The sequence below is a fragment of the Papio anubis genome, chromosome 14 (genome assembly GCF_008728515.1).
Source record: "Papio anubis isolate 15944 chromosome 14, Panubis1.0, whole genome shotgun sequence".
Lineage (NCBI taxonomy): Eukaryota > Metazoa > Chordata > Mammalia > Primates > Cercopithecidae > Papio > Papio anubis.
In genome coordinates, this window is record NC_044989.1 from 28,929,714 (window position 1) to 28,950,717 (window position 21,004).

General features: G+C 36.6%; 1 protein-coding gene across 6 annotated transcripts in view; it reads left to right on the forward strand.

Moving 5' to 3' along the window:
- The window catches only part of CLIP4 (CAP-Gly domain containing linker protein family member 4), an 84,725-nt gene that overhangs the window by 32,475 nt on the left and 31,246 nt on the right, over nt 1-21,004 (forward strand). For all 6 annotated transcript variants that reach the window (XM_031655523.1, XM_031655528.1, XM_031655525.1 and 3 more), the window contains 6 exons: nt 1,097-1,236; nt 2,470-2,563; nt 3,973-4,134; nt 5,873-5,991; nt 13,351-13,587; nt 14,855-14,990. In XM_031655523.1, coding sequence (XP_031511383.1) covers nt 1,097-1,236; nt 2,470-2,563; nt 3,973-4,134; nt 5,873-5,991; nt 13,351-13,587; nt 14,855-14,990 — 888 coding nt within the window. The remainder of the gene's footprint in view (nt 1-1,096; nt 1,237-2,469; nt 2,564-3,972; nt 4,135-5,872; nt 5,992-13,350; nt 13,588-14,854; nt 14,991-21,004) is intronic.

Consider the following 21,004-nt stretch of genomic DNA (forward strand, 5'->3'; position numbering starts at 1 on the left):
GGCCGGGTGAGAGAGCAGCCAGTGCCACGGCCGTGGGTACCAGCACCTAGTTACTCACTGGCTTTGGGGCTTTGCAGGGGTCTTCTTCTGATCCTGCTTCGGACACCAAAAACTGTCAAGAAAATCCAGGGTGCTTTTCTTAATATAAATATTAAGTGAGTAAAAAAACTGCAAACAGGGAGACTTTCCAAACCAAGGTAAGAAGCTTGTCTCATGAAGGTCATAGTAAGGTTTATAAAGCCTAGAAGAGGAAATTCATATAGCTTAATTCTCACTGGTTAGAATGAGTGGGTTAGTTTGGTCATTGCTGATTTGCTACAACGTGCTGAGTCTTGCTGACCAAGCTTCATGTGCAGTTTAAGTAGGTGTTTTGGAGAATAGGTCCTTATAGGTTTTCCTGAGCTGGATGTGGGACATTGGCTCAGAGGCCAAGGTTTGTCTTGGCTTCTATTTTGATTTTTGCCTAACAGGACCATTTTGTTGTCTAAGATTATGAATGTTGTTTCCGTTTTAGTCTTTCTGATTCTCTTCTGATGGACTGCTGCTCTGCTTCTATACATGTCTTTAGTTTGTTGCCTTTCATCTTTTAGTTATCCTCACTCTAAAAGTAAGAACCATGTGTACATAGTATAATTTTGGAAAATATATAAATGCAAAGAAGAAAGCAAAAACAAACCCCATGAGTCCCACTACTTATGCATGCTGTTACAATCTGAGCTTAATGGCAAGTTACCTCAGCAAGTAGAATAATAGAGGAAAGAAGATAGACTTTGGAGACAGACCTGGTTTTCTACCCCAGATTTGCCACTTACTAGCTGTGCAACGTTGAGCTGGTATTATTTAGTCTGAGCTTTGCTTTCCTCATGTGCAAAATGAGAATAATACCTGCCAGGTAAGGTGTTGGTGAGGATTTTTAAAGTGTTTAGTAAGTGCTCAGCAAATGTTCGTAATATTTTCCTTCTTTAGATACTTCTGCTTTTTTTTAGCATCTAAAATATTTGTATCATTTGAACCTTGGTTTTATTGTTTATTATTTTCAATATATTTATTTGAAACTTTTAGTAAATTTAATTCACATCTTTTTTTTTAATTTCAGAATTTTCTTTCTTTGATCCTAATGATGCATCATGCCAGGAAATTCTTTTTGATCCCAAAACTTCAGTTTCAGAATTATTTGCCATTTTAAGACAATGGGTTCCTCAGGTCCAACAAAACATTGACATTATTGGAAATGAGGTAAGGAATTCTTACAGTTTAAGTTTTGTATTGTTAGGATTGTTAATGGTATAGATTTTTTCCCCATCTGAAAGGAAGATGATAATGAAGGAGAAACCCTTTAAATGTTCTGATATTTATTTGTATTTCCAGGATTTTCATGGGGCAGTGAGTTAATACTATATATTCTTCTGATTATTTCTTCATGCTCTGTCCTTCTGACATTTATAGACTCTTGGTGGGTGCAGGGAGGGGCATTTTTCGTATTTCCTTCTTTGTAAAAATTAATTTTGTAAACTTTTATGCATTTCATGAAGGGATTTAATTACCATCATGTTCTATTTACACTTTTGGGTGTTTTGGTAAAGATACAGGCTTGAATGTAGTCTTTAAGAATATTAGATTTTTTGAGGGAGGGTTCCTTGACCAGTATGTTGCTGTGTTGTAGGCAGAGTGCTTATACTTTTTTTTTTAGATATTATTATTATTATTATTATTATTTTTTTTTTGAGATGGAGTCTTGCTCTTTGCCCGGGCTGGAGTGCAGTGGCCGGATCTCAGCTCACTGCAAGCTCCGCCTCCCGGGTTCACGCCATTCTCCGGCCTCAGCCTCCTGAGTAGCTGGGACTACAGACGCCCGCCACCTCGCCCGGCTAGTTTTTTTTGTATTTTTTTAGAGACGGGGTTTCACCATGTTAGCCAGGATGGTCTCGATCTCCTGACCTCGTGATCCGCCCGTCTCGGCCTCCCAAAGTGCTGGGATTACAGGCTTGAGCCACCGCGCCCGGCCATTTTTTAGATATTATTAACTGAACACTTTAGTGGTGGCATAAAAATTATAATTCAAGGATTTTTTTAACTTCTAATCCATCTTGTTTCATATGCCTTTCTACTCCGTTTTATTTCTGAGATAGTTTAAAATTTCTTTATTGAGTATTACTATGTTTTCTATGGGTATCATTACACCCGTAGAAATAAAATTTTGCTCATTTTTGAGAGGAACATATTTGGAGTGCCAGATTACCCTTGGAATAATCTTCAAGAATTTCCTTCAGCCTGCTGACAAGTTCAGTTTTCATTCTTGTTGTTGAGTGCAGATTAAAAATTTACCCTTTAGAGATGCCGATACTGTCTATACACTTTACTGAGAAGTAATTCAGATTTGATAGACTAACTTGGTTCCTCAGCATTGGTTTGAAAGCAATAGGTACCTCAGTAGTTAGGTTGTAACCATATTTTCCTTGACTGCTTCAGATTCTTAAGAGAGGTTGCAATGTGAATGATAGAGATGGACTGACAGATATGACTCTTTTACATTATACCTGCAAATCTGGAGCTCATGGTATTGGTAAGTGTGTGGTAAATCTATCAATTGCTTATATCATCTGCATTTGTGCTTAGATAATCTATATTTATGCCCATATATTGTCCATGGGAAGGCACCCAGCTGCTGATGATAATATTGCCTGAAGAGTTGAGGATTCAGTTAGGTCCTTCCAAAAACCATATTCCCTTTTCTCAAGGAGGTCTTTATACCCTCCTGATACCTCCGAGCTTTTCTGGATCAGGCCTCATGCCTGATTGTGTATTAGATGAGAGTAACTGCTAACGCCCTAAAATCTTTCTGAGGGTTTATAACAAGGTTTGACAGTCCAAGGCCAGTCTTTACATACTGATTCCTAATCTCAAGACCCCAGTCTGGAGACCTAAGGTCTGTTCTTACATATGTAACATATGTGCATATTTTCCAAAATTGTTACTGTCTTGTGCTTTGTCATTTTATAAACCTGCATCTCTTACCTAACTATATACTGTGATTGTCTCTTCTTGTTTCAATAGTCTGATGCAGTAGTGCTGAAACTTATGGTGGTGACAGACTCCCTTTTTCCCCTCACAACCCATCATGGACTGATACTTTCACGAAATAAAATAAAAATGAATTTATAATACAAAATAAAATAAAACCATAAAATATAAGCCCAAATATTTTTCAAAAGGCATGAAACTGGCCAGGCATGATGATTTACACCTGTAATCTCAACACTTTGGGAGGCCACGGCAGGAGGATTGCTTGAGGCCAGGAGTTTGAGACCAGCCTGGGTGACATAGTGAGACCTTGTCTCTACAAAAAATTAAATAATTAGCCAACTGTGGTGGTGCCTGCCTAGAGTTTCAGCTACTTGCGAGGCTGAGGCAGGAGGATCGTGTAAGCCCAGTAGTTTAGGGTTGGCGTGGGCTGTGATTGCATCACTACACTCCAATCTGGGTGACAGAGCAAGACCCTGTCTTTAAAAAAGAAGAAAGAATAAAAGGCATAAGACTACATTTTATTTAACATAACGAGAAGACATATTAAACGGGGAAAAGCTATAAAAAGTACACACAGATTGCAATTTGGGACTGCCGGTGGTCCACAGAACATGTTTGGAGTAGCACTGATCTGCTGTGTTGTTGTTGATGGCTTCATAGCATTCTATGTGTGTCTCTATTTAACCAATTTCTTACTATACTTTTTGGATTTTTTAGAATTATATTAATAACAGTGCAGAGATGAGCATCTTTACAGCCAAGTGTATCCCATTTATCGCATTCCTGTTTATAATTATTTTCTTAGTATAAATTCTTGCAAGTGAAATTTTCGAGGTGTGTTTATACAGTGCACTGTTTGCTTTGGCTTTTTAAATGAGGCAATTGATAGCCATCCATTGGAACTTAAAATTTGTACTAAAGGAAAGTGATTTGGAAAATCTTCTTTAGGTGATGTGGAAACAGCTGTAAAATTTGCAACTCAACTTATTGACCTGGGAGCAGACATTAGTTTGCGGAGTCGCTGGACAAACATGAATGCTTTGCATTATGCTGCTTATTTTGATGTCCCAGAACTTATAAGAGTGATTTTGAAAACATCGAAACCAAAAGGCAAGTATTATAAGATCACTTTTAGATATTATTAACTGAACACTTTAGTGGTGGCATATAAATTATAATTCAAGGATTTTTTTAACTTCTAATTCATCTTGTTTCATATGCCTTTCTACTCCGTTTTATTTCTGAGATAGTTTAAAATTTCTTTATTGAGTATTACTATCTTTTCTACAAAAGGATTAGTACAGAGATACAAAATGAAAGAGTGTTCTCTGGGTTTTCATATCTCTATAAGTTCTCCAGTATAACACGGATGTTTTATATAATTGATTCTACATGCTTTATGATTCTTTTGCCTTGCTTGGGTAGCCAGAAATAGAACAATAAGGTCTTCAGAGATTGGCATTGGAATAATAAATACTATTTGTTTTAGATGGCATTTGGTTCTGAAATTATATAATTCAACTTAAGGGATAATATTTCCGTTTTTTCCTCCCTGTTTTGATGGTGATATCCTGAAATTGAAGATCTGAATGTCTAAGTCACAGTCCTGGTATTTTGATTCTTCTTTCTGGTTCTCTTTGGGGCCAATTTTCTTTTCTTTATTTTTTAGAAAAATACGAGAGCAAGCAAATAGTATTAACATTAAATTAAAGAAAGTGTACAATATTTTCCCCATTGTAGGAACATGCTTTAGAGATTCAGTAAATTTCCCAGAATGTTCATTTCTAACCTCCAATCTGCATAATTGTCCATTTTTTTCTTTAAAATTCTACCTTTTCACTTTGTGAATGATGTTAGGAAGAAAGCCTCTGTTGACACTTCTGTGTTTTTAATAATTCAAGAGAGTGTGTCTTGAGTATATCTGGGTCGTTTACAGTTGTAGGAAGGATATGTGGGTGTGGTGTCGTTTAGTTGAGGGTAGGATTTGCAGAACCAGAGGTATTATATTTAAACCCTTGTTATGGAAAATATTCAAGATGGGATTCCCAAATCTGGAGGATTTCCTGTATTTAAATATAACATATGATGCTATATTAAAAGTTATTAAAATGTCCTTAGAGTTGCAAGATTGCTTTTCTCATTATGAAATTCAAATTCATTTGTTCAGTAGAGTATTATGAATCAATTTATAGGTAAGCATTTCTATGCTTAATTAGACTTTAGCTGCTTTGAAAATTCTGCTTTGTTTTACCTACCAGGTATTGGCTGTTTTGTTTCTGTAAAGGGCCAGCTAGCAAATATTTTAGACTTTTTGGACCACATGGTCTCTGATGAAACTACTCAGTTCCATAGTTGTAGCATGGAAGTAGCCACAGAGGATATGTAAATGAGTGCATGTGCCTGTGTTCTAATGAAACTTTATAAAAACAGATGGGCTGGATTTGGCCTTTGGGTCATAGGTTGCTAACCCCTGACCTAAATTCTACTACTCTACCTCACTGTAGTTGTCATGGCAAATATGCCACAGACTTAATGGGAGATTGTGATAAGCTGTTACTTTTACAAATATGAATTATTGCCATTAATTGTTTTAAAATGTGTTTTAGTTTGAAAATCCAGGATAATATCACTCCATCTTATAATGAATTTTATTGTACTAAGAAAATAATCAACTGTTTAACTAGATTGTAATATAAACATTTTGTTCTTTTGTGAAATCATGCTTCTAGTGGGTTGATTTAAGTCTTATAAATGATAAAAGTCCCTCCTCCCAAAACCCTGTCTTCTTTTAAATTATAATAGCTAAGTTTAAAATTTTAGTTAATACACTTGTGATGTTTCATTGCAGATGTGGATGCCACTTGCAGTGATTTTAATTTTGGAACAGCTTTGCATATTGCAGCATACAACTTGTGTGCAGGTGCTGTGAAGTGCCTCTTGGAGCAGGGAGCAAATCCTGCATTTAGGGTAAGAGGTTAAATTAAAAGTGAAAAATATTAAAAGAATTAAGAAGTCTTATCCTACTTTCTGGTAAAGTGTTGGCTCTGAATGTTATTAATAGAAGAATTCTTACATGAGCAGGTAATTTATATCTTTGTTCCACATGTAAAGAGTGATGGTGATCTCTATTGTAAATAAATTTAAGGCATGATGATAACTTTCCTTTTATATCGATAAGTCCCATTCAGGAAAGTAAAGTCTTCCTTTAAGTGTCATAATCTTTAAGTATCTTTCATTTAGGGGTTTGATGTATTTATGAAAAGTTAGCTGTTAAGTACAAATACATATATTAAAGTTATATTTTTCTGTTAAGTCATATTCTAAATTTTTTTGGAAATAAAATTCATTTCAGAAAGTTAAAATAAAAATACCCATTTAAGGATGAAGTAAGCCTTTGAAAATGAAACATTTAAAGGAAAAGTGTCTTTTTTTAATAGTAAAATGTCACTAATTTACAGAGTTACACAGGATTGAATTTCATAGTCTTCAGATCCTTTTTTTTTTTTCCTCCAGAAAGTGGCTCTCAGTTTTCACTTTCTTTATATTGATAACAATAACTCGCCGTGGCAGGTATTCTTAATCGTGTTATACTTTCCCTTGAAGGGGTGAGTGTGAACGGCGGATAGAGTGCAGTATTTGAAAACACCTGTCTTCCCTTCCCTTTCCTATTTTTCCCATTTTCCCTACTTCTTTGCCAGTTTTCTTTCTGTTTAACCGCCTTGATTACCCCCCAACTTTTAATTTCTTCCCTTCCTCCCTCCCTCCCTTCTGACTCTATTGGTTATTGGGCACTGGGAGAATACTACAGTAGTGTAGATAAAGCCCTTGCCCTCAAAAAGAATGTATTGCAGAGGGGAGGTGGGACAAGGAAGCAATCAGTTTTACTGTAGTGTGCGAATTCAGTGCGACACGATGGGGCGGGGGTGGCAGAGGGCCGTGGGTCATCTTCCCAAGGCTTCAACAGGGGGTGACATCTAAATCAAGTGCTTACATAGGCAAGAATTAACCAGGTACTGGAGGGAGGTGAGGAAGGCATTTTAGGCAGAGAGAGTAGCATGCAAGAAACCTAGAGGTGATCATTCAGTCCAGCTGGAATGTGAAGGGGATGCGTTTGCTTTTGTTGGTACAGCTGTTGACAAAGCCCCATTAGTGGGGACGATGTTCTGAATTTGTTAGGATGCCATGAGATATGTTATTGAGCTAAATTACCAATTTAGGCCAGAAACAGATGAATAGGTTGCCATATTTTGAAAATACTTAAAAAACAGTGGTAAACATGTGGGTCAGCAGTAGCCCTCAGACCATAGTGTGATAGCCACCATCTTCATTTTTAATTTTTATTTTAAATATTAGATTCAGGGAGTATATGTACAGGTTTGTGAAATAGGTTATATTGCCTGGTGCTGAGGTTTGGGCTTCTGTTGATGCCGTTACCCAAACAGTGAACATAGTACCCAATAGGTAGTTTTTCAACCCTTGCCCTAGCCCTTCCCCACCTCCTTCCCTCCCACACTCCCTCCCGTCTTTAGGGGTCCCAGTGTCTGTTGTTCCTATCTTTATGTCTGTGTGTATCCAGTGTTCAGCTCCCACTAATAAGTGAGAACACGCATTATTTGATTTTCTGTTTCCGCATTAATTTTCTTAGGATAATGGCCTCCAGTTGCATCCTTGTTGTTGCAAAGGGCATGGTTTCATTTTTTAAATGACTATGTAGTATGCTGTATTTGTACCACATTTTCTTTATCCAGTCCACTATTGATGAGCACCGAGGTTGATTCCATGTCTTTGCTGTTATGAATCATGCTGTAAAAAACTTATGAGTGCAGTGTCTTTTTGCTGAAATAATTTATTTTCCTTTGGGTGTGTACCCAGTAGTGGGATCTAGGTCAAATGGTAATTCTGTTTTTAGTTTTTTGAGAAATCTCCAGTTTGCTTTCCACAGGGGCTGAACCAATTTACACTTCCACTAACAGTGTATAAATGTTCCTTTTCTCCATAACCTCACCAACATGTTATTTTGTGACTTTTTAATAATGGCCATTCTGACTGGTATGAGATAGTCTCTCATTGTGGTGTTGATTAGCATTTCTCTGATGATTAGTGATGTTGAGCATTTTTTATATTTGTTGGTTGCTTGTATGTCTTCTTTTGAGAAGTGTCCATGTTCTTTGCCACTTTTTAATGGGATTTTTTCTTCTTTTTGATTTGTTTACATTCCTTATAGATTCTGGATATTAATCTTTTGTTGGATGCATAGTTTGTATTTTTACCTGTTCTGTAGGTTGTCTGTTTACTCTATTGATAGTTTCTTTTGCTGTGCAGAAGCTCTAGTTTAATGAGGTCCTGTTTGACAATTTTTATTTTTGTTGCCTTTGCTTTTGAGGACTTAGTCGCAAATTCTTTGCCTAAGCCAATGCCTGGAAGAGTATTTCCTAGATTTTTGTCTAGGATTTTTGTAGTTTGATTTCTTATATTTAAGTTTTTAAAATCCATCTTGAGTTAATTTTTGTATATAGTGAGTAGTGGGGGCCCAGTTTCATGCATATGGTTAGCTAGTTTTCCCAGCACGATTTATGAGTAGAGTGTCCTTTCCCTCGTGTTTATTTTTGTTACCTTTGTCAAAGAGCAGTTGGTTGGTTGTAAGTGTATGGCTTTATTTCAGGGGTCTCTAGTCTATTTCATTGGTCTATATGTCTATTTTTTGTAGCAATATCATGCTGTTTTGATTACTGTAGTCTTGTATAATTTTAAGTCAGGTAATGTGATACCTCTGGCTTTTGTTCTTTCTGCTTAGGATTGCTTTGGCTATTTGGGCTCCTTTTTTGGCTCCGTATGAATTTTTTAGAACAGTTTTTTCTAATCCTGTGAAAACCGATGTTGGAAATTTGATAGGAAGAGTGTTGAATCTGTCAATTGCTCTGGGGAATGTGGACGTTTTAGTGATACTGATTCTTCCAGTCCGTGAGCATGTAGTGTTTTTCCATTTGTTTGTGTTGTCTGTGATTTCTCTCAGCAACGTTTTATAGTTATTGTAGAGATCTTCCATCCCCTTGGTTGGATGTATTCCTTGGTATTTTTATTATTATTTTGTGGCTATTGTAAATGGAATTGTGTTCTTGATTTTGTTCTCAGCCTGTTATTGGTGTATAGAAATGCTACTGATTTTCGTATATTGATCTTGTGTCCTGACACTTTACTAAAGTTGTTTATCAGGTCTAGGAGTTTTTTTTGGCAGAACCTTTAGAATTTTCTACATATAGAACCATATTGTTGATGAAGGGAGATAACTTGACTTCCTCTTTTCCTATTTGAATGCCTTTTATTTCTTTCTCTTGCCTGATTACTCTGGTTAGGACTTCCAGTACTGTGTTGAATAGGCGTAGTGAGAGTGGACATTCTTGTCTTGTTCTCAGGAGGAATGTTTCCAACTTGCCCATTCAGTATGATGTTGGCTGTGGGTTTGTCATAGATGGCTCTTATTATTTCGAGGTATATTCCTTCGATGCCTAATTTGTTGAAGGTTTTTTGTCTTGAAGTGGTGTTGGAATTTATCGATTGCTTTTTCTGTGTCCGTTGAGATGATCATACAGTTTTTAATTTTGTTATGTGGTGAATCACATTTATTGACTTGCATATGTTGAACCTCCTTGCATGAATTGATCATGGTGAATTCTCTTTTTGGTATGCTGCTGAATTTGGTTTGCTAGTAACTTGAGGATTTCTGTGTCTGTGTTTACCAGGGATGTTGGTCTGTAGTTTTCTTTTTTGTTGTGTCTTTGCCAGATTTTGGTATCAAGATGTTACTGCTTTCATAGAATGAATTTGGGAGAAATCCCTCTTCCTTGGTTTTTTCATAGCGTTTTGGTAGGATTGTTAACCAGCTCCTCCTCATACGTTTGGTAGAATTTGGCTGTGAATCCATTTGGGCTTTTTCTGGATGGTAGGTTTTTTATTACTGATTCAATTTTGTAACTCATTATTGGTATGTTCAGGGTTTCACTTTCTTCCTGGTTCTTGGAACGTTGTGTGTTTCTAGGAATTTAGATTCCTAGATTTTCTAGATTTCCTTTAGATTTTCTAGTTTGTATGAATAGAGGTATTCACATTAGTCGCTGAGGATCTTTTGCATTTCTGTGGGATTGTTGTAATGTCATATTTATAATTGCCAGTTGTGCTTATTTGGATCTTCTCTTTCTTTTTCTTTGTTAACCTAGCTAGCAGTGTATCAATCTTCATTGTTTCAAAGAACCGCCTTTTCATTTTGCTGATCCTTTGAATGCCTTTTTTGGTTTCATTTAGTTGTACTCCAATTTTAGTTATTTCTTTGACTAGCTTTGGGTTTAGTTTGTTCTTATTTTTCTAGTTCCCTTAGGTGCAATGTTAGGTTGTTAATTTGAGATCTCCCTGTCTTCTTGATTCAGACATTTTGTACTTTCCTCTTAACACTGGTTTTGCTACATCCCAGAGGTTTTGGTATATTGTGTCTCTATTTTCATTTGTTTCAAATAATTTTTTGAATTCTGCCTTAATTTCATTGTTTATTATTATTTAATAATATTTTATTAATATTAATTATTAATATAACTATTAAATATTTTAATATATAATTTATTATATTATTATTATTCTTTGTACTAATATTCATATTATTATTCATTCCAAAAGTCATTCTGGAGCAAGTTTTCTAGTTTGCATGTATTTGTGTGGTTTTGAGAGCTCTTCTTGGTATTGATTTCTATTTTTATTCCACTGTGGTTCAAGAGATTCTTGGTGTGATTTTGATTTTTTGAATTTGTTGAGACTTGCTTTATGACCGTGGTCAATCTTTGAGTATGTTTCATGTGCCAATGAGAATAGCATTTATATTCTGTGATTGTTGGGTGGAGTATTCTTTAGATGCCCATTAAGTCTAATTGGTCAAGTGCTGTATTTAAGTCCAAAATTTCTTTGTTAGTTTTCTGCCTTGATGATCTAATGCCTTCAGTGAAGTGTTGAAGTCACCCACTGTTATTGTGTGACTATGTTCATCTTTTTGTAAGTCTAGTTATAATGTTTTATAAATTTGGGTGCTCCAATGTTGGGTGTATGTATATTTAGGATAGTTAAGTCTTCTTGTTGAATTGAACCCTTTATCATTATGTAATGCCCTACTTTGTCCCTCTTGACTGTTGTTGGCTTAAAGTATGTTTAACTGATGTAAGAATAGTGCTCTTTTTTATTTCCATTTGCTCCTTTTTATTTCCATTTGCATGGTAGATCTTTCTCCAGCCTTTTACTTTGAGCCTATGGGTGTCATTACATGTGCAATAGGTATCTTGAAGACAGCAGAAGGACGGGTCTTTTTTTTTTTTTAAACCCAATTTGCCACTGTATGTCTTTTGAGTGCTGTGTTTAGGCTGTTTATGTTCAGGGTTAATATTGATATGTGAAGTTGGGCTCCTATTGTCGTGTTGTTAGCTAGTTGCTTTGTAGTCTTGATTGTGTAGTTGCTTTTATGGAGTCTATAGACTATGTGCTTATGTATACTTTTGTGACAGCAAGTATTATTTTTTTGTTTCCATGTTTAGAACTCTGTTAGTCATCCTTTATTAACTTTCCTCAGGGTTAATATTGATATGTGAAGTTTTGTTCCTGTTGTCGTGATTTTAGCTAGTTGCTTCCTAGTCTCATCTGTATAGTTGCTTTATGGAGAACATAGTCTATGTGCTTATGTATGCTTTTGTGGTAGCAAGTTTTGTTCTTTTGTTTCCACATGTAGAACTCCCTTAATCATCTTTTATAGGGCCAGTCTGGTACTATGCCACCACTTTAGAAGAAAGTGGAATTCCACAATCGATCATGAATAAGCCTTCTTGTGTTAGGAAGCTATCATCATTGTTACTGCACTATTCTTACTATTATTTAGTTTAGTTTTTTTTTTTTTTTTTTTACAGGAGTTTTGATTGTTGAATTGTATGGTAATTTACAACAGAAGTGTGTGACAGGCTCCAAAAAGTGGGGATATAACAAAAGTCCAAAGTAAAATATTCACTGTAAGCATAGCTTACAACTTATCAGCCTGGCTGTATTTTTAAAATTGTTATGTTTCCCTATTTTTCTCTCTCTGTTTTTTAGAGTATACATTAGTGTAACACATATCTTTATTGTATTTTGTATGTTTTCTTGAAATCTGGGATTAAAAGAGTCCATTACCATCCCAGAAATCTAGTAACATACCTTCTTGCCATGTTTTTACTAAGGACCAACCTGACTTGAATTTTACAACAAAAAAATGTGAAGCAATTGCAAACTAAGTGTGTTCTAAAAGCCTCATTCATTTTTCCACGTGGTTCATTTGAAGATTATCATCAGTGAAGAAAGGGAAAAATTTCTCAGTTAACAAAAGTATCTTTATTCTTTATATTAAGAGAAAATTACAATCTAGATTATTTCTCATGAAGTCTAAGGTTTTTGGTTAGGGAATGTAAGGTGACAGATAATTCATATGCTAGGGCTTTGATGATACATATACCATGCAAATGACTGTGGGGTTGTCTCTGGTTATCTGGTCACAGGATAAATCCTAGGATACCAGTCTTTCCGTCATGGTGAAAACAGAGCTTTTTTCTTGATTATAGCCCAGGTTTTAGAAGTATCAAAACCATAGTTTCTAGTTTTGAAATCTGAGTTACCCCATGAATGGGCAGGGGGCTGAGGTCACAGAGCCAAGAGGGCAGCTCTGGAACCGTGGATTTGGGTCCGGGAAGCCAGTCAGTCTTGTGACTTTTGTTTCCAAGCTTGCTTTCTCAAATGCCTGTGAGGGCAGGATGCTGTCCGCTTAGGACCTGAGCACTGCTCCCCACCATGGATGCAGTGCTTTTCCCTGCCAGAGAACCTGCATGGCTCCTCCCTGGTCTGCTTTGGATCTCTGTGGAGATGCATCTCATCAGTGAGGTCTCCCTGACAACTTAATCTAAAGAGTTTCCCCTACAACCATCTCTGTCTCCACATTTCCTACTTCCCTTCGCTGCTTTTTTTTTTTTTTTTCCCTCCAGGCCACTTATTACTGCTTATTATGCCACATATAATTTACTTGTTTAATGTTGTGTGGTCTGTCTCTCCCAGCAGAATGTAATGTTCCTTGAGGGCAGGGCTTGTGTTTTTTTCACCGTAGGATCTTTAGCACCTAGAATGGTGCCTGCATATTGTAGGTGTTCAGGAAATGTTTTTGAATAAACAAATGATGAATGAATTTAACATAAAATTCCTCCAACAGAAATTTTATATGACTTTCTAGTGCTCTAAGTAAATAAGAGTTGAACATTTTTCTCTTATCTTTATTTGTAGAATGACAAAGGACAGATCCCTGCTGATGTTGTTCCAGACCCAGTAGATATGCCGTTAGAGATGGCTGACGCCGCAGCCACTGCTAAGGAAATCAAGCAGATGCTCCTAGACGCGGTGCCTCTGTCATGTAACATCTCAAAGGCCATGCTCCCAAATTATGATCATGTCACTGGCAAGGCAATGCTTACGTCACTTGGCCTGAAGTTGGGGGATCGTGTCGTTATTGCAGGACAGAAGGTACAGTAAGTAGCTGCAATCTCTGAAGCCAAGGTTGTTATGTCCATGACCTATGTTTAGGGGCACAGAGAGTAAGGTCAGAGTTTCGAGTTTTTTAAAAAAGGTTCAACCTGTAGGTAGAAAGATGCTTAATGGAAAATGTAAAACTTGGATACGAATTTACTGTTAAGTTATGCTTTAAGAATATGAACTACTTGAACTTAATAATGAAGACATCTTTATTTGAATAAAGAGTGGAGCGGAGTAGAACTTCTTGAGTGAATTTAGAGGCATGAGCTGAGGGATGATCTAGGGTGGAGGATTTTCTTTGCAGTCCCCTCTTCCCCCATGGTGCTTCTCCGACTGCTGCTACTCCATAGAAATGGAGCACAGGAGACCCTTGCTGTTCGTGGGTGTTTGTCTTTGGGTTCCCACAAATAGGGCAGTCTGAGATACTGTGTAGCCTGGTGATAAGGATTTATGTGGAAAAGAGGACTCTTCCTACTCCCGTCATCCAGACACCTTTTTTCCTCCCAAGCTTTTGTTTCCATATTGCATTCGTTTATTACCAGTTGCTTTTAAAAAATATCTCATATGGGAGGTTTTCTTGTTTTTTCTTTTTTAAATTAATTATTTTATTATATTTTAAGTTCTGGAATACATGTGCAGAACATGCAAGTTTGCTACGTAGGCATACATGTGCCATGGTGGTTTGCTGCACCCATCAGCTTGTCGTCTGTATTAGGTATTTCTCCTAATGCTATCCCTCCCCAGCCCCCCACCCTCAGTTTTTTCTTAATATTGAGGTTAATAGGGAGCTTGGTATGGAGAATGGAATAGGGAATTCCTGCTTGGATATTGAATTTCCCAACATAGTTGCATCCCAATTTTTTTTTTTTTTTTTTTGAGAAAAGTCTTACTTTGCTGCCCAGGCTGGAGTGCAGTGGCACAGTCATAGGTCACTGTAGCCCTGAACTCCTGGGCTCAAGCGACCCTCCTGCCTCAGCCCCTGGAGTAGCTGGAACTACAGGCGTGTGCTACTAACCAGCCTATTAGGATTCTTATGTCTTCTTGGAAATTGACTCCCTTATTATTATTTAATACTCCTTTTTATCCTTGGTAATGTTCCTTGTTCTGAAGTGAGAGCAAGGAACATTACCAAGGATAAAAAGGTAATGTTGAGAGAGTGAATTTTTAAAAACTTCCATGGTGAAGTAAAGTTGCAAGAGTAGGACTGTTGGAATTACTAATAATTCCCAAAAGTTATTCTGATTTATCTTTTCTTTAGGTTGGTACATTAAGATTTTGTGGAACAACTGAATTTGCAAGTGGGCAGTGGGCCGGTATTGAACTGGATGAGCCAGAAGGAAAAAATAATGGAAGTGTTGGGAAAGTCCAGTACTTTAAATGTGCCCCCAAATATGGTAAGGTTGATATTATTTAACTCAGTAAGCATTAATTAAAAATAATCAAGTTCTACGCTTTTACAGTTGTTAAATAAAACTTTTCTCCTGATTACTTATGTGATAAAGGAGGGGCATGTGGAGGTAGGGAGGACTTTTTTAAAGGTAGGAGATAGTTATGTTTATTTACCCTGATGGGAGGTGACGTGAGAGCGAGAAATGGTAGTTGCAGGAGAGAAGGGGGACACTTATAGAAGGAAAGGCCTGAAAAACTTAAAAGGGAAATGGAATTCAGTATAAGAGTTAGCCTTACTTTAGATCAGGTGCAGCTTTCCACTATTTTATTTTATTTTATTTTATTTATTTATTTTTTGAGGTGGAGTCTCGCTCTGTCGCCCAGGCTGGAGTACAGTGGCGCAATCTCGTCTCACGGCAACCTCTGCCTCCCAGGTTCAAGTGATTTTCATGCCTCAGCCTCCTGAGTAGCTGGGATTACAGGCACTTGCCACCATGCCTGGATAATTGTTGTATTTTCAGTAGACACAGGGTTTCCCCACATTGGCCAGGCTGGTCTCGACTTCCTGACCTCAAGTGATCTGCCCACCTTGGCCTACCAAAGTGCTGGGATTACAGGCATGAGCCACCATGCCTGGCCAACCATGAGTTTCAGAGGCCATGATGGAAAGGTTTAGGAGGGTGTCTGGTAGTGACTGGTGAAGAGCGCGTCTGATGGGGTTGCCTTAATGATGTTTTTGGGAAAGTGTCTTTCTTGGGACTGGTCTCTTGGGTGGCTTTTAGTGGAGGGACAGTGATGAGAGAGGTGTTTTCATTAGTAGGCTGTGAGCTGTTGGACTGCCCTTGATTCTTGCTGCCAGCAGTATAGTGATTGGGAGAAGGCCTCTGACCAGGGGCACGCCCAGCTCTGCAGACCTCCCTTAAGTCCTGCTCCTGGTGGTGTCGTGGCCAAGGGAGGGACTTGGTTATCAAGGAAGTACAGAGCTCTGGAGGTCATGAAGAACCTGGAAAACTGGAAAAATCAAGCAAGGCCAACTTTACGACCACACTCCTGAGGTTTCTTTGAAACTCTGCGAGGTTTCTTTCTCTTTCTGACAAATGTTTCAGTAAATTCTGACAAATGTTTAAGTAAATTCTTTCTGACATGTTTAGGTAAATTTATTCTTCCTCTCTCTCATACACACCTATCCTGCCTATTGATTTCAATTTGATTTTGTAGTTACTTACTATGTTGTGAATATTTTTCCTTGAAATGAAATACTCTTCTAGAACGTTATTTCCACGATTGTGTAGTATTCATCTTGTGGCCTGATGGTGAGGTGGTGTGGTATGATGATGATGAAGGGTATAGACTTTGGAGTCTGACTGCTTGTGTGTGAATCGATTTCTTTACTTACCAGCTATGTGACTCTGTTTCTCTTCTTGTGCCTCAGTTTGTCTTCTGTGAAATAGGGATGACACTATCATAAGGACTAGTGCAAGAATTAACTGTGTTGGTAAAAGTATAAAGCACCTAGAACAGTGCTTGATTCCCTGTAAGCACTCAGCAGATGAGAGCTGCTGGCTATCACGCATTTATCAAAATTACTAGTTTCCTTTCATCACACACTTAGGATGGAATCTCATTTTTTTGGTCTATTAAAACTTTTTTTGTTTGTTTACAAAAATGCTTATTGTATAAGATTTGAAAATGAGGAAAATAAAAATTCTGCATTTTTATTTGATATCCTAATATAATTTCCCTAAATCTTTACATATTGTTTGAAAATGTGATTTTGAATAGCTCCATTTCCTTTAATTTTTCCAGTTTGATTCATGAAAATTTTTGTATTTTAATTTGTATTTATCTTATTGTGTTGAAATAGAGCACTTATTAAAGTGTTTTGTTGTAGTGTAGGTATTTTTTATGTTCCTTGGCAATTGCCTGTTCATATTATTTTCCCAGTAAAAATTGGGATATTAGTGTGTCTTTTTAAAAAAAGGATGAGTTTTAAAATACATACTTATGATATTAAGCTTTATTTATTATGGATATTTTGTCCAGCTTGTCATTTGCCTTTGACCCTCAATTGCAATGTTTTTTGGACATGTAGTTTCATGGCTTAAAGTCTTTTCTTTTATAAATTCTTATATTGCTTTTATGCTTTGATAATTCTTCCTAATCTAAGGATTAGTTATACATTTTATATTTCTTTAAATGTTTATATTTTTCATTTTATTTTTAGTTGACACATAATAATTGTACCTATTTATGGGGTACAGAGTGATATTTCTGTGTAATGTAAGGTGTAATGATTAAATCAGGGTAATTAGGATATCCATCACCCCAAACATTTATCATTTGTGTTGAGAACATTCAAAATCCTCTCTTTTAGCTTTTTGAACATATACAATAAATTGTTGTTAACCGTCTTCACCCTGCAGTGCTGTAGAACACTAGAACTTATTCCTCCTGTTTAGCTGTAATGTAAATGTTTTAATTTTTATACTTAATTATGTAATCTATTTGGAATTTATTTGGTTAGTAGTCTGAGGTTAAGAATTTAATTTTAATTTTCCTCCAGTAGATTACTTTGCCACCTGTCAAGCAGACTAAGGGCAGGATCAAAAGCCTTTAGCAACACATGGGGCAGAGGTAAATCAGAATTATGGGAATAATTTAGATTGCCAGCAGAACACGTTGGGACTCCCAAACTCTCATTGTCCCGAGGGGAGGTGTGCTTGATTAGCACAAAGCTGGATACTCCCAGGACCTGCCTCCATCCTCTTATATGTACTTAAGGGCAAGTTGTGGGGCAGGGGTCATGTGTTAGATTGTGTGAAAATGGGTGTAACCCTTGACAGTCCTGGGAGCCCCAGATCATGGCTAAGCTACTTAGGTGGAGGTGAGGGGAGTTGGGGAATCCCCTGGCTAATCAGAAGCCAAGGAATTTCTCAACAACGGTTTTCTCTCTTGCTAAATCTATCATCTTTTCCCTTTGGCTTGTTGTGCTGCTTTTATTATAGATTAAGTTCTTATCAATGCTATGGTATATTTCAGGATTGTTTTGTTCTATTGATCTGTTAATTCTCATACGTATTAGATTTTTTAACTGTAGAAAATGATAAGTTTTAATAGTTGGGTGGTATTACTGTTTTTATGTCTTTTAATAATTACCAAAGTGAATATATATACTTGGTTTACTAAAGTCAGATTGTATGGCAGGGCTTATTACAAAACTCTCTCTTAGCTTGTTTTTCTCTGCCCTTGAATCCTGCTCCTTAGAAGCAAGAACTTTTTCAATGCTTTTAGCTGTATCATCTGATATTAATATCTGTATTTGTAAATCATATGTTTACATGAATCTTTCTTGATTTTTCCAGTTTGAGACATCTAGTGAGTTCGTATTCTGAAGAGAAAAATTTAATGCGCTACATGAGACGATAGAGTATTACCTTAAATATACGGAGAGAATGTGAAACCCATTGTAACAGTTTCTTGGTTGACTTGTTTTTGATATGGGATGTCCTTCAGTAGCTTTCTGACAGAGGACTCATGAGAAGTAAATGTGTTGAGTCCTTCTATTCTAAACACGTTGATTTCTCGCCTCATACTTCATGCGATAATTTGGGATAAGGAATGTTAGGTTGGATTTCATATTCTCTGAGTGTATTTAAGGAGATACTCTAGTGTCTCAGGTACAGTTTGACAGACTTTTTCTGTAAGGGGCCACATAGTAAATGTTTTAGGCCTTGTGGGCTCTGCACTTTCTGGTACACCTGCTACTCAGCTCTGCTGTTGTAGTAAACAGGCAGCCATGGGCAGTGTGTAAGCAAATGGATATGGCTACATTTCAGTAAAACTAGACCAATAAACAGGCAGTAGCCAGGATATGGCTGTTGGGCCATAGTTTACCAACTACCATCCTGAGCTTCCAGTGTTGCCGTTCAAAAGTTTCGAAGTACTGTTGTACAGATTATTTAGTATAAAATGAAAAAGAAAAAACAAAAAGTAGGTAGAGATTTTTCCATCTTCTATTTTTGACCCTTTCTTCCTTCTAGGAAGCTTTTAGTATTTTTTCTTCTTTTCTTTTTTTTTTCCTTCAGAGTTCATACCATTTTTATTCCTTACCGATATTTTAGTGGGGGTTGGAGAAGAAGAATTGGAGTTAAAGCTGTGTTCAGTGGGCCATGTTTATCTGGAAATTTGTTATTTTTGTCTTTCCAAATAATTCTTCATCATGTGTTTGTTTTTAGTTAAGCCTTACAGTTACATGTCGAGATTTGAGAAAAATCCTATCAATAATTCAGTTAGCCTGAGTAACTGAGTAATAGAGGTTGCCCGTATACTATGCATCCAGTCATTGCTTTACATTTAGTTTTAGGTTCTCTGAAATGCTTTGGTTAATTAAAAAAAAAAAAAAGAAAAATGCAAACTATATAGATGAGGTTTTATATAATGTAGAAATCTTTCTAAGCCATAGAATTAAATGTTTAATTTAATACACAGATATACTTTAGCTTACAGAAATTTCCTGGTAAGATTTTTTTTTGTTAGAAAATATATTATTTATAGTGAAGTAGAGGTGTCAGTATTCATGATAGAGGTTATATCAGCCAAGGTTGCCTTCATATTGATAAAAATACCTTATTCACTTGTAATCATAAACATTATTCCAGTAAAAGAGGTACATTTTCTCTCCTTTTTGTCTTTTTGCCTGTGTGATCACCATAATAAGTTAAAATGAAATAGCTCTTACATAATGAAAGGAGAAAAGAAAAAAGAGAAAGCCAACATACCACAGCCTAGACAATTCCACCCAGCACTGCTGCCTCCAGCAGTCTCTCCTCTCCCCACTCCAATTAATTTAGCCCTCTACCCCATCCCACTTTGTTAGCGGGGAGGTTCACCAAATGATGGGGCTTGCTCAGAAGAGAAACATGTTATGGTCAGTGGAAGTTGAAGAGAAAGTACAAAAAGATGGAGAGGGCTGCCCTTCTCTTTTAATAATTGTGAGAGGATTTACTAATCCTGAAAAGTGTCCTTCAGTGACTGATCCCCGATCTAGACTTTGGCCCTTCAACTTGCTGCTGTCCAAAAAATCACACATTTTCCCTGAGATGAAGAAAAACATAATTTATTGAACATGGTTATGACATTAATGACACAAACAAATTAGAAAAATACTCCATAGCCTGACTTCTCTTATAAATGTTTATTTTAGGTTTCTTCCAATCCTGCCTGCTGCCTGTATTCCCACATACAATTTTTCACAAATGTTACAGTGTAATCAAATATATAACTTAATTTTTTTATTTCCTTTTTTTTTTTTTTTTTTTTTTTTTGAGACAGTCTCTCTGTCTGTCGCCCAGGCTGGAGTGCAGTGGCCTCCCAGGTTCAAGCGATTCTCCTGCCTCAGCCTCCCGAGTGGAATTACAGGCACGCACCACTGTGCCTGGCTAATTTTTGTATTTTTAGTAGAGATGGGGTTTTGCCATGTTGGTCAGGCTGATCTTAAACTCCTGGTCTTGGGTGATCCGCCTGCCTTGGCCTCCTAAAGGGCTGGGATTACAGGTGTGAGCCACCGCGCCTGGCCTGATTTACTTTTCATATTTTTATATATTTCTACATAATCTTTATTGTCTTATAATGATATAGTGGTTTATGGATATAGTTAATTCATCATATTGGCAGACAGTTATGTTTTCTCCTACTTATGAATAATATTACAGTGATGACATATTCAGATATAAAACCTTTTCCTCCTATTTAGAGTATTTTCTCATGATTCATTTCCAGAAGTGTGATTGGGTCATTGTAGTAAACTAGAAATTGTGGCAGCTCTTGAATTTTTTTTTTTTTCTTTTAGTATACAGATGAAACCTTGTAACCTTTGTCAGTACCATTAAATATAATTATTTCTTTAAAATTCCATAAAGTGGATTAGGTCAAGATTTTTGTTTTCTAAAAAGATCATACAAATTTACATTCCCAGGGTATAAAATAATTTCTTTCATCAAACCCTTGCCAACACTGGTTG